General features: G+C 41.6%; 1 protein-coding gene across 1 annotated transcript; it reads left to right on the top strand.

Moving 5' to 3' along the window:
* Positions 1-1,035: 1,035 nt before the first annotated feature.
* On the top strand, positions 1,036-13,763 carry LOC104450591 (protein MOR1-like). Its single transcript, XM_039315021.1, has 17 exons — positions 1,036-1,415; positions 5,615-5,720; positions 5,817-5,940; positions 6,589-6,668; positions 6,754-6,931; positions 7,016-7,080; positions 7,558-7,640; positions 7,820-7,905; positions 8,011-8,124; positions 10,551-10,670; positions 10,838-10,940; positions 11,321-11,457; positions 11,745-11,810; positions 12,185-12,302; positions 12,386-12,426; positions 13,205-13,276; positions 13,359-13,763. The coding sequence occupies exons 3-17, from the start codon at positions 5,902-5,904 to the stop codon at positions 13,479-13,481; spliced, it is 1,425 nt and encodes a 474-aa protein (XP_039170955.1). The 5' UTR covers positions 1,036-1,415; positions 5,615-5,720; positions 5,817-5,901; the 3' UTR covers positions 13,482-13,763.
* The last annotated feature ends 300 nt before the right edge of the window (positions 13,764-14,063 follow it).

Genomic DNA, 14,063 nt, shown 5'->3' with positions numbered 1-14,063 from the left:
GTGCAGAATGCAGAAAAACTCAAAAAGGGCGGTACACGACTCCTCGCCATAGCTAGTCCCCTAATGCTTCTATGGAGAACAACGTTCCCAACAAACCTCGCGGCTCGAAAGCTTCTCGGCAGACGAATGGAGAGACGGAGAGGGGGAGAGAGAGTGTGTACCGGTGGAAGCTCGGTACTGGGATTTCGATGGGGACGACCGATCGACGATAGGAAACCCTAGGAGCGGGAAGAAGACGGGTGTTTTGTACTCGGATCACCGTCACGTCGGTGACGTTATTAAATTTCCTTGCCTGGACCCCGTCCTCGAAAATCTAGCCGTCAAAGTCCGTCCGCCGTGGCGCGGGCTGGTCCGTCGATTGGCAGAGGGTCGGGTCGGGCGAATCCGAAAATGGGCCGAGCCAGTTCGGAAGAGGCCCAATGCACTGCGATTGGAGAAATCTTTATTTCTCGCGAATTTCCATCTCTTTGGAAATTCCTTTTAAAGTAGCTCAACATATTCTTTTATTTTCAAACCTTAGTTTTTATACGTGATTCCGGAAAATATGGAACCGGATCTATATTTCCTCAAGCACATTGGAATGCGAGATCGACTTCTTCCATTATTAATATTGAACATTGAAATACAATCTTGCGTCAAAAGTTACCGTTTAGTAAATTTTTAAGCAGAATTTCATTATGAATTCCTCTCCTCCCTTTTTGTATATAGATACATTCCATTCGAGTTGAGATTACAAATCAAACATACCTGCTTAACTCAGCTTATGTTACATTTCACCGCTCTTTACCCTGGCCAAAAGAGACGCCACCGTTTTTGTGTCTTATGTGGCCATTAATTTTAATTAAATAAAAATTGATCTTGGAAATGATCTTTAGAATCTTCTGCATTAAAATGTGGATTGCCTACCAATTACGTACGGTATCTTCTTTATATGTGTGGTAATCATCAACAATTTCCAACCAAAGGAATAATAATTTGCCAATTAGATATAATCTTCGGCATTAGATTTCCACCTCCCCACCCCAAAAAAAAAAAACCAGCCCTCCTTTCTCCCTCTCTCCCTCCCCCATTTTTTGAAAGATAAACCACCGCTTTGTCATCTCTCTCTCTCTCCATCGCCGGCTCTCCGCCGTGACAACCAGTGAAAAATTCACTGAGAGATCCTCCCTCCCCTCTCTCTCTCTTCAAATCGACCGATTCTTCGAGCCCCGACGGGGGGAGCGGCCGATCGGCTAGGGCGTTCGGAAGGGGCGGCTATGTTGGAGGAGAAGAAGCTGCTGAGGGAGGCGAAGAAGCTGCCGTGGGAAGATCGGCTACTCCACAAGAACTGGAAGGTCCGGAACGAGGCCAACCTCGACCTCGCCGCCCTCTGCGACTCCATCGCCGATCCCAAGGACCCCGCCTCCGCGAATTCGGTGAGTCCGTTGGTTCACCACCCCCCCCCCCTTCGCTCCCTCCCTTCCTCGGCGAGTGCAGGTTCGCCCCTCGGGCCATATATCTGGTCTCGCGGGCGGTGATCCTGCCGTCCGTTGTGGTTCCGTCTGGTGCGGCGGGGCCCATGCGGGTGAAAGGTGGCGGTTTCGTGTGGCGGATGAGCTGAGTGATGCGGAACGCTCGATTTTTGGTTTGACTTCGCGTGTGGGGGTGCTCGTCGTTGGTTTTTTCGCGTGTTGGTTGTGAATGCATGCGGCTAATTGGCAATGCTGCTCTCGCCTCGAGGAATTGCTCGAGCATTGTCCTCTCTTGGCGTAATTAATTGAATTTGTGGAAGTTTGAATGCCTACGGATCGCCGACGCCTAGAGAGCCTCGTCGTTTAGGCGATGCTTCCGGAAATTGACCTGCCTGATGGTTTATCTGACCCTTTGAAATTCGGTGATGGTATTGCCTGTGCCGACTACAATTGTCGCCTACAATTGTTATAAATGGTCCGACCCAAAGCGACCCATTTAACCCGTTTATAACCCATTTATTCGGTGTAAATATTTTGACCTATACCCGACCCGACCTATACCTAACCCATACCCGACCCATTTAACAAAACATAAAAAGCTTATATATATTAAAATGGTATTGTTAACATGATTTTATACAATACAAATTTAAAAAATAATTATTTAAAAAATCGAATTTTAATTATTTTTTATTTTTACAAAATTAAAATTTTAATTATTTTTAATTTTCTTTTCTCTTTTCTCTTTTCTTTTTCTTTTTCTTTTTCTTCTTCCTCTTCTTTGGCCGGCCGCCGGCCACGACGACGGCGGCCGACCGGGCCCCAGCGAGTGAGCAGCTCGCCTGGCTCGCCGGCTCGCCGGCGACGCCGGCGAGCTCGAGCTCGCCCCTCGCCGGATCTGGGCGAGGTTGGAGCCTCGCCCGACGCCGGCGAGTTCGAGTCTCGCCGTCGGCGAGGCTCGGGCCTCGCGAACGTCGGCGAGGCCTCCGCCTCGCCATCCGGCGAGGCTCGGGCCTCGCGGACGTCGGCGAGGCCTCCGCCTCGCCGCATCCGGGGCGAGGCTCGGACCTCGGCGGACGTCGGCGAGGCCTCCGCCTTGCCAGATCCGGCGAGCTCGAGGCTCGCCGGCGTCGGGCGAGCTCGAGCTCGCCCCTCGCCCGCCGGCCGGCGAGTTCGCGTCTCGCCCGGATCGGCGAGGCTCGAGCCTCGCCGGCGTCGGCGAGGCCTCCGCTGGCCGGATCCGGCGAGCTCGAGGCTCGCCGGCCGGTCGCCGGCCATCGCCGTCTTGGCGGCACCGGAGTTAGAAGAAAGAATAAAAAATAATAATAATAAGAAAGAAAAAAATAATTATAATTTTGATTTTTATAAAAAAATTGTAAAATTAAAGAGAAGAGAGAGAGATAATGAGGTTTTGAGTGAAAAATGGGTTGATAAATTAGTCATAAACGGGTCGAGAGCTGACCCATTTAAAACCCATATATCTTAGTGTTTACCCATTAAAATTTATTACGGGTGCTTTATAAGATAAAGCTTGACCCATTAATGACCCATTTAACTATAAATGGGTTGCACAACCCATTTAACACCTCTATCTGTGGCATCGATGCTTTATGGAGATGTGTTATGCTTAAGAGGATTGCAATTTAATCAACTTTCTTTGGCTTTTCATAATTCCATTATGTTGGAATGTAGGTTTTGCAGTAGGACTAACTTTAGGTTACCGATTAAATTCAATATTTTTTGGTGATGCTATAGTGAAAGTGAGCTTCTTATGAATCAGTATGTGTCGTCTTGCTTTGAATTGCATTTGCAATTTCTCTACCTTATATTTTAAAGTAGGACGGGATTGAAGTTGAACAAAATGCTTCCTTAAAAGCAGCATGGGCAGGAGTGTAGTATATGGTGGCACTGGCAAGCAAATTTTATAGGACCAGGGCGGGGTTAATTCTTGTGTTTGCAAAGATTCTATCAATGAAATAGGGATCGAGGTGTTGAAATGCTCAGATGAATATGGAGAAGGCTGATTTGCATGATGTGTAACAGATCATCGTTAGTCAACTACTTGAACTAAACATTACTTGATTCAATAACTTGGAGGTGAAGCTCAAATTGAGCTCGGTAGAGTTGCATTTCTTGAACTCTTAAAAGAGGGCTCAATAGTCTCAAGTTCAAATGTCTGAGGCAGTTAAATTGAGATCGGTTTGTAAACAGAATAGGTCCTTGGGCCGAATCACTAGCATTTCTCCAATATACTTGGGAGAGCTCTCTATTGACCACTAACAATGAACTTGTTTTATACCTAAAGGGCGTTGGGTGCACAAAGCCTCCCACACTGCGAGGGTCTGGGGGAGGAATTATGTAGCATTAACCCTGATTTTCCAGAGAGGCTGTCTAAAGAAAAGTAAATTCATACCTATTGTTGAACATGCATAAATAAAGCCCAATTTATTCCAATTGGTTTCAACCCAAAGGAAAAAATTCACAATTCATAACTACAAAACTATTTTTTTTTTTTTTTTGGTCACTAAATGGGAGCGTTTTGGTATTTCTCTTTGCAGAGAGGCCCTAACTATTGAGGGGATATTTGATATCAAGTTGAGCAATAAGTACTGTGGTCAATTCAATAATGAATTTGGGGGCTTTGGGGGCCCAAAGCCCTTGAGGGAAATTTTTTGAATGTTTGGCGAAAAAATGATTTGAATGCCTATTTTGTCCGAGCATTCTGAAGGCTGAATGCTGGGTAAGACCAGCTTTAAGCATTGAGCATTTTGAAAATGCAAATTACTATTCATCGTCGTTCCTGTTCATCTTCTTCTCCGCTTCGGCTCATTCTTCTTCGTCTTCCCGCCGCCTCAGAGTTCGGCTTCTCCGGCAACCACCACCGCCGCGTGGGGGTCGCACGTCCCCGGTGACCACCGCGACCCAGGCGGCGTCGGGCGGGCGCGAACCAGGCGACGCCGCCTGAGGTCGCTCGGACCCAGGCGGCGTCGCCTGGTTCGCGCGACCTCAGGCTGCGTCGCCTGGGTCGCGCGACCTCGCGACGCCGCCTGCGTCCGTGCGACATCAGGCGGCGCCGCCTGGGTCCGCGCGACCTCAGGCGGCGCCGCCTGGGTCGCGCGACCAGGCGACGCCGCCTGAGGTCACGCCCTCAGCCGCCAGATCTGGCCGTCGGGAGGCCAGATCTGGCTGTCCGACGGCCAGATCTGGCCTCCGCGCTGGCCTCCGCGACCTCAGGCCGCCAGATCTGGCGGTCCGGCGGCCAGATCTGGCGGTCCGGCGGCCAGATTGGCCGTCCGGCTGTTCGCCGGCGGTTTGCCGGCCACCGGATTTTATTTTCAGACTTAAAAAAAAAAAAATAGCAAAAGCTAATTAGAAATGCAAGTTTTGCCAAACGGTGTTTTTGCTAAAATTATTTTTCAAAGCTACTTGAGATTGTAATTTACCAAATGGTGTAGCATTTCGGGAAACCCCTTTATCTCAAAGGTATTTGCATTCTCCCAAGTGTATTTCCCCAAAGTTGAACCAAACGAGCCCTGAATGGGAGCATTTTGGTATTTCTCTTTGCAATCTAGAGGCCCTAATGTTAAGAGAACCGAAAATTGCATAGAAGCACCAACATCTCTGATATTTGATATCAAGTCTGAGCAATAAGTACTGTGGTCAACTAATCAATAATGAATATGACTGTTATTATCAAGTATAAAAAATTTGAATTTAGAACTCGTTAATTGATGCAAGAAAACTAGGGTCTTCTACTATACGGTTGACACGATACCCTCAAACCAAATGAAAGAGGTATACTTGTACATTGGTTCATCGTGCTTGAGTTAACATGATACACATTGGCTAGAGATTTCGGTGAATTAATGAGTGATGAGTGTGGGAAAGTGGAGGGAATTCATTGGATTGCGTCTTTGTGTGTGTGTGTACAGCTCATTAGCTCTTATACTAGTTTCACAGCTTGTTGCCTTGAACCCTGCTTTATATTAATGTATCTGATAGTGTCCTTGTAAGGCATTCAAAACAACTGCCAAGTAGATAGATGAGAAACAGACTCCTAGAGCTTAATAGGCGGAAGTGTTATAGAGTAATTCAATTAAAGCTGTTTTGTGTAGAATTTGTGGTATGCAAATATTTACTCTTTATCTTTCCTTTTGTTTTAGGGCCGCTTTTCAGGAAAACTGTTGCAGATTCTAATGCACCTGTCCAAGAGAAAGCGCTAGATGCTTTAATTGCATTTTTGCGAGCTGCAGATGCTGATGATGGAAGGTATGCTATTGTGCAACTTTTAGGTTTAACTAAATTTTATGGATTCGTTATTTTTCTCTTGTTTGTTGATTCTGATTATTTGACCCATGCCTTTAGGTATGCGAAGGAAGTATGTGATGCAATTGTTGCAAAATGCTTGACTGGAAGGCCGAAGACAGTGGAAAAGGCTCAGGCAGCATTTATGCTATGGGTGGAATTGGAGGCAGTGGAAGTTTTTCTGGTACTTTCTACTTGAGATATATACACATGTGGTGCATCCTTTAATAATTTTTTATGCTTTTTAATGATTGTGGTTTTACTAAGTATTGTACAAGAAAAATCAGTGTGCTAATGGCATCAGTCACTTTGATGATTTGTAGCTGAAGAGGGCCATATGACCTTTTATTCTATTTTTTAGCTGATTGTGTGAAGGGAATGAGCCATTTCCCTTACTTATTTATTAATTACGAGCATGTGAGTTAAGTACATGGTAATTATGTCTCCTTGAAATTTATTTTGAAATTCTGTTATGCTCTAGCTGATACCAGGTTTCTTAGTGTAAAATGTCATTGTTAGAATGATACATGCGTGAAGTTATTTTGTTGGGAATGGTTTAAGCTAGGTTCAATTCTACACTGGCTGTCCCTCATCAGGCTTTGGATTGTCTGGTAAATGCGAAAGCTTGTATTGTTAGTTGCATTTAAATCTTTAAATGTTCTCTCTTTGGTCACATAAAAAAATCAGTATAGGTTGTCAATGTCGGTTGTGTTATTAGTACACTATTTATGGCTGTCACCAATTTATTTGTTCGGTGATCCTAGATGAGATCATCATCCCATTGCTTTTTTAGCCAGCCCTCAGACATTTACAAGGTCTTGTCTAATGACAGGATGCTATGGAGAAAGCAATCAAGAACAAAGTTGCTAAGGCTGTTGTCCCTGCAATTGATGTTATGTTTCAGGCATTAAGGTATTGTGATGAATTGCTTTGGTGAAGGCATTCATGTGATTTTCCTTTGCTCTTTTTTCCTTATCAGACATGATATTTTGATCAGTGAATTTGGGGCAAAAATTGTACCGCCGAAGAGGATATTAGAGATGCTTCCCGAACTGTTTGACCACCAAGATCAGAATGTTCGGGCATCATCCAAAGGACTGACCCTTGAGCTTTGTCGTTGGATTGGGAAAGATCCTGTTAAATCCATATTATTTGAGAAAATGCGAGATACAATGGTAAAATAGCTCTATGTTACACCTTTTATCAAATTCCTTTCCATTCTTGCAAACAAGGTTAACTTTTTCTCTTATTAACTGTAGAAAAAAGAATTGGAGGCTGAGCTGGTAAATGTTTCGGGGACAGCAAAACCAACACGAAAAATTAGGTAAATCATGTTTACTCAGCATTTTTTTCTTTCAAAGTTGCTTCTTTATGAATATTTGCTCAGCGTCGTTTTTTCTTGATAAGACTCTGTCTCAATGTAATTAGCACAGTTGATGTATGGTTTACAACTGATAAGATGATGAATGTAAGCTTTTGATGGCTGAAAGTTTATTACATTAGATGTGTATCTGGGGATAATGAGGTACATGCATGTTCTTTCTGTACAAATGTTACATAAATTAAGTTGGAGCTGACAATGTTGCATCTTGATTAAGAGAGAGCAGACTAACTTTTGTTTCTTGTTTATCTCGATTGACAATGCTGCATAGTCAGGTATGTTGCCTTGTTTTTGCTTGATTTGCTTTCTAGCAATTAAGACCCGATGCCTGTCTCTGCTAGGGTAGCTAAATCTGCTCACTTAAATGTAGTGTAGCTATAGCAACAATAAAATCTTTCGGCCTTTGCCTTGCCTTGTCAGATCTGAACAAGACAAAGAGCCAGAACAGGAAATTGTATCTGATGTTGTGGGTCCCGGTCCTTCTGAAGAAGCTGTGGCTGATGGTATGTGTCTTGCCACCTCACAATTGAATCTTTTGGTGATTAGGGTGTTTTTTTTTTTTAATGGGGTTGCCATTTTCTTATTTTTCTTGTATGAAAGAATTACTTAAGTTGCAGTAGAGGACGAACTGTTGATGCTATGAAGTTTTACTTACTACTTTTTTCTGGTATTATTGGATCAGCCCCTCAGGAAATAGATGAATACGAGCTTGTTGATCCGGTTGACATTCTGACTCCTTTGGAGAAGTCAGGTTTCTGGGAGGGAGTGGTTAGTAGTCCTCTAGAATGCATTTTTCAGGGAAATCTACGTGTATGCTTGCTGCATAATGTCAGATATTTGTTTGTTACATAAGTTTTTCTATTGACGCCTCAGAAAGCTACCAAATGGTCAGAGAGGAAAGAGGCGGTCGCAGACCTAACCAAGCTGGCTTCAACCAAAAAAATTGCTGCTGGTGACTTCACAGAGATAAGCCGTACACTGAAGAAGGTATGCAATTATTTTTTGCTTCACTGCAATTATCTGACATTGAGTTTGCAAGGAGTTAATGGAAACTTTATCAATCACACGGTTAGATATCTGAATTTGGGACATATGAAGTACTCGATTAGAAAAGATGGAACATTTTGCTTCTTTTGCAAGAAATATTGTGAACTGAGCTTTGTTAAAGTGGCAATTTACTTTCTACCCTTGGACCCGCTGAAATGTTTCAGCCTGTTGAACATGCCATCCATTTATTAGCATGAGAGTTTATTTGGAATTTTGCAACTCTTATCCTGAAAGGATCTGGTACAAGTGTTCCAATTGACGGAGTTTGATGAGACAGTCGATGAGACTTCTCTTCCTATCATTGGGTGTCAAAATGCCATCATACTTGCACTTCATATGTTCACTCGAATGGATACTCTATTTCCAGCCTATGCTCATTTGGTTTGGAATAGATATCTATTCCCTGTCTATTTTTGATAGAACAACTATTCCATTGTCTGGTTCCTGGGGCCCCCACCAGTTTCATGGGACTAGGAATATCTTCAGTTTTTCTAATGAACTAAATAAGCCATTTTTCCCGAATAGCTATTTCATCTTGTGAACCAAACTATGGAATACCTACTCTGTTACAATTTTCACTTTATTCTACATTCCATTGAATAGCTCTTCTATTTCTGCTTTAGTCGAATCTGCAAGCCAAACACCGTGTCAGAATTCTGTAAGTTGACGCAGGCCTTGTTGGATAATCTTTGGGAATGAAAAAAATCTGAGAAGGAATTATCATTTTCTGCACTTGTTCATATAAATAGTGGTTCAGCCATGCTCCGCTTGCATTTCTTATGTATGTAATAATGAGAGCAAAACCCAGATATTTTTATCATTGAGAATTGTTCCTAATGATGGTAGTCCTTTCCTTGAACAATTTACAGAGACCATAGTTATCTTCATTTTTTCTTTGTTCTTACAACTCATGTCTACTCATTTAGCATAAAAAGAAAAGAAAAAACCTTTTTAACACTTCAAAGCTCTGACATGTCATTTTGGAGCTTAATTTAGAAATCATGGATATGTGAAATCAATTTTGATGGTTACAAGAGCTCTGACATACAGGATTTAGAGAGAGACTGAAAGTAGCTAACAAAGCTGCGAATGCACGAGTATCCTTTTGGCAAAAATTGTGCTTAACCATTTGACTCGTTATTTAACATAGCAGGCCTTATTCCCATGGCCGAAAAGGTTGGGTGCACAGCTTTTTGCATGAACGAATGGGAATACTTTTTGTTTTAAGCAGCCCTCCTCTGTCTAATTAATCTATTGCAAGTCAATAATAATGATAGATCAATATTACTCATGATTTGAGCTTTGCGAAGAATGAAAGTACCACAATGATGCAGAGTTTGGTTTGGCTTTGTAGAAGATTTAGCTCTTTCAAGTGATATGATTTTGGGTAGCAAGAAGTAATATGGCCGTGCCTTGGAGGGAAGTAATCTACAATAGGATTAAGGATTTTGAAATCAAGATTCTAAGACATTGATTCCACAAGCTTCTTTGTCATTGAAGGCTCCAGGCATCTAGTCCTAATAAGACTTGATGAACTGTTATTCATTTTTGAATTCTAGGTCTTATAGCAACTTTCATTCGCAAAGAGTAAACACATAATTTGGCAGTCAATCATCCCAATCGTTTGATAGTTCATGTGCTGGTGAACAAGGGAAAAGAATGAGTTCAACGTGTCTTCAGTCTCTTGACTTCTGGCTTCATGATCTCAGATAAAAACACGCCATCAAAGAAAGTCATCGACTTCATCATATTATGTCAATTGTATCGATGGTTATACTAAGCTGAATGCGGAATTGGAAGAATTGATGAGGAAAAAGGCAAAGCTGTTTCACCACCAAAAAGAATTTGCACCCAGCCTTTTAGAGTGGAAAAGTGTGAAGCTTTACCAGATGTTCCACCATGGAAAACGAAAAAATTATTGATTCACCTAGGAGAATGGTTTAATCAATAGTAGATTATGAAAGTTGCTTACACTTATTGAGCGGTTAAATTATTATATTGAACAATGAATGATCCAAACTGCATCCTCTGTTCGGCAAAAATAATGAATTCTATGTTGGTAGAATGGGTGAGTGGTGTCAAGTTGATAGATTTAATAGTGAATTGATCCATTGGTTTGTGATATGTATCTGGGAGCTCCTCTGGTCAATAATTTATTTGGGATCACTCCCATTGCTGAAAAATGGAACATAGCATACCCTGCCTGAATCAGCGTATTCATATTGTTTGGTCCTGGAATTAAATTGCATTGTAAGATCAAAAATCAGATGTGGTTGACTCAATATCTGTACTCATTGTTTTTTATCTTCATATTTTCTTTAGTTGTGTGAAACTGTTAAAACTCTTTTGCTATCTGTAATTTTCAGCTTATTACGGATGTGAACATGGCTGTCGCAGTAGAAGCCATCCAAGCTATCGGAAACTTGGCTAGGGGACTGAGATCCCATTTTTCAGGAAGTTCCCGCTCCTTACTTCCGGTTTTACTGGTAACAACTACAGCCTTTTTTTAAGGGCATTTTCTTTATATTAGAACAAGAGAAGTGTCTAGGTTTATCTCCATCTATCAAAAAAGTTTTTGGTTTTGGTTCTTTGTCCTGTAAAATCGATACTTAGACCATTTTTATTGCTTGGTACCAATTTGCCTGTTGAACAGGAAAAACTCAAGGAGAAAAAACCGATCATGACTGAGGCACTTACTCAAACTCTTCAGGCAATGCATAAGGCTGGGTGCTTAAATCTGGTGGATGTTGTTGAAGGCAGGTTCAAATTTGATCATTTATCATAAATTCTGGATCAGTGAGGACAACTAAGTGCTGGATTGTGTTGTCCCCTTCCGTTTAATGCAATCAGCGTAGTAGTTTGCTCACATCAGTCATTTTTTTCCTCTCAAATCAGAGACTTGTACTTGATCATCTGTGGCAGACAAATAAGCATGTGTTGTATTGTTGCACTTTACATCCAACATAAGCTCCATTTATGTCTGTTAGTGAAAGTCGGGGATATCAAGGTTTTATGTAGGGTGTGAAGTGCAATAACCCCCTTAGTGTAAATAAAATGTAATATTACTGATGGGTAATGCTCTTAAGATGTGGTGTCTTGGTAGCTGCTGGGTTTATGACATATTGTTCCATTGCAGATGTTAAAGCTGTGGTAAAAAATAAAGTTCCTCTTGTGCGATCGTTAACTTTGAGCTGGGTGGCATATTGTATCGAAACAAGTAGCAAGGCAGTTGTTCTCAAGTTGCACAAGGATTACGTGCCGATTTGTATGGAGGTCAGTGAATTCGAGTTGGAAGCATGGTTTGTTAGTTCAAGACATTCAAATATTGCAGTATGACAATCTTAAAATACTTGTTTAAATTTACTTCAGTCTTCAGACAATGTTCTTTTCTTAGAAAATGTTATCTTTGTCAAAATATGGCCCAATGAAGTGATAGTTCACTACTTTGAACATCATGGTCATGGTTGCCTTTCTGCTTAATGTAGTTTATCAAATGTTTTGCTCTTGTCTGGATTTGGTGTGCAATTGTCCGAAATTTAAAGTTACTTGTTATCTTCTAGGGCCTCAATGATGGGACGCCAGAGGTCAGAGACGCTGCCTTTTCAGCTTTGGCAGCCATAGCTAAGGTAATCTACGTTATCCATGACTCCATGTAGTCTTAAGTCCACATTCATTGTGGCTTCTGGATGGTCTTTTAGTTTCAAAATGTAGTGACTAGTAAATATGACTAGTTTGAATTATCATCTGATGCTTTTAAATGATCCTGCATAGCAATAATGTTTGAAACATGTAATTCAGTAGTGAAACTTTTCCTCTTCACAGTTTGTACGTATCTGATTATGTGAAGTAGGAGTAGGTCTATAGGGTGCTCTCAAGTTATAGAATACTAATTTATCATAGAATCAAATACTCTGATTTAGCCATGTAAGTAATAAATAAAAAGGGCTCTAAACTTTTGATTGTTCACATCTGGTGGTGATACATTTCCTTTCCTTTCCAGTCAGTTGGCATGAGGCCTTTGGAGAGTTCGCTTGAAAAACTTGATGATGTGAGAAAAAAGAAACTCTCTGAAATGATTGGGAGTTCTGGAGGCGCTGTTCCAACTGGTGCTGGGGCAGGTATGTGAAATATTCTTTGTTCTGCAGATTATTAAAAATAACCTTTCAAGTGAGTATATTCTAAAATTTTAATCATGTCTCAGCTACTGTCCAAGCTTCTGGTGGGATCTCTTCCTCAGTGGAGGTTAGCTCAGTTCCTGCCATTTTTATTCAGAAGTCCATTTGAATGCTTTAGATGTGCTTCCATTTTCAATTTTGGACTTCCTTGGTGCTGTTTTTCTGCCACTGGATATGCAGTCAGTATTCCGAAGCTTTGGCACTCGGAAAGATTGTCAGCAAAGGGGTTACTGGTAGATTTGAACAGCAGCCTTAGCTGAACTATTTTTACAAATTCCTAGGGCTTTTGACCTTGCCTGTGGTGTGTCCTTGACACCTGTTGTTTTGTTGTATTTCTGAGGACTGACCTATGTTTTCCATTTTTGGCCTCTGGGGGCTCCACAGGGGAAGGAAAAATAAAGGGTGAGGCCCCCCGGGGTGGGCCTGTTAAAAGCAAAAGTACCATAAATTAGTGTAGCCAAAATGTCATCTCTTATGGTTTTTTGTTGACCAACGCTTTCGTAGTTCAAACCTGACCGGATCATGAACTACTTCACTCTTAATCTCTGAAAAAGTAAGCTGGATAGTTTCAATTGGCAATAGACAACAGGTGGTGTATTTCAATCACTTTTACTTATGCCATTCTTAAATTGTTTTCAATTGGTGGGAGTGATTATGGTAATACTAGGTGAAGTGGTTATGCTTCATTGTGAAACATGTTATGTTCTCTTTACCATCTCAGTCATGCTTGTCTTGTCACATTCCATGTGATTTGGGAGTTATTTAACATTTTGGGTCATGTAAAATGGGGTTTTTTTTTTTTTTGGTAGTTTTGCTTATGCTGGGATTAATAATTATCTACACAGGTTGTAGACAGTTCATTTGTTAGAAGGTCAGCTGCTAGCATGCTTAGTGGAAAGAGGCCACTTCCTGCTTCGGTTAGCATGACTATTTGGTTTATTAAATTTGGCTGCTTTGCCGCTTATAATTTTCATCTAAATGATATTCTAATTTTGTCAGAATCCGGGCAAAAAGGGAGGCACCGTCAAATCTGGTGGCGGAAAGAAGGGAGAGGGAACTGCACAGGCTAAACCTTCGAAAGCTGTTGTACCTGAAGATGTGGAGGCGATAATATTCCTTTGAAAGTTTATTGCTTTGTCTTGAATAGGGGTTTGCAACGAAATTGCCCAAACTGGGAACCAACCGGACCGGACCGGACCGAACCGGCCGATTTTGGATGGTTCCCATGGTTTGGGGCTAGTTCTCGATTCCTAATCTTGGAACCGGTGGCTGGTCGGTCCGGTTCTTAATTCCAAGGTAGGAACCGAACTAAACTGGACCGATCGGACCAAACAATTTTTTTTTTTATATATATTTTATATACATCCAATTAATAAAATATATAAACATGATAATTTATTGTAACCAACATTACAATTTGAGGTAGCAACCTTTTATGTGGCCAAGAGATGGGCAAGGCTCGTCCAAGGCTAGTGAAATCAACGTCACCAGCCCCAATCTCTAGCCAATTGTTGGCCATAATCGAGGCCCAACAACTGGCTAGAGGAAGAAGGGAAGGAAAAAAAAAAAAAAAGTAAAAATAAATCAAAAAGATCATAAAACATTAAAATGTTATTTAAACTTGTCCATGTATACGTTGGCTATGTCACGTAAGATGGCGCGCGTCCACATCATTTACATAAGTGATTTCTTACCAGAATTAGT

This window comes from Eucalyptus grandis, chromosome 6, assembly GCF_016545825.1.
Source record: "Eucalyptus grandis isolate ANBG69807.140 chromosome 6, ASM1654582v1, whole genome shotgun sequence".
Lineage (NCBI taxonomy): Eukaryota > Viridiplantae > Streptophyta > Magnoliopsida > Myrtales > Myrtaceae > Eucalyptus > Eucalyptus grandis.
Note: the sequence above shows the minus strand (reverse complement) of the source record. Positions and strands in the feature narration are given on the sequence as shown.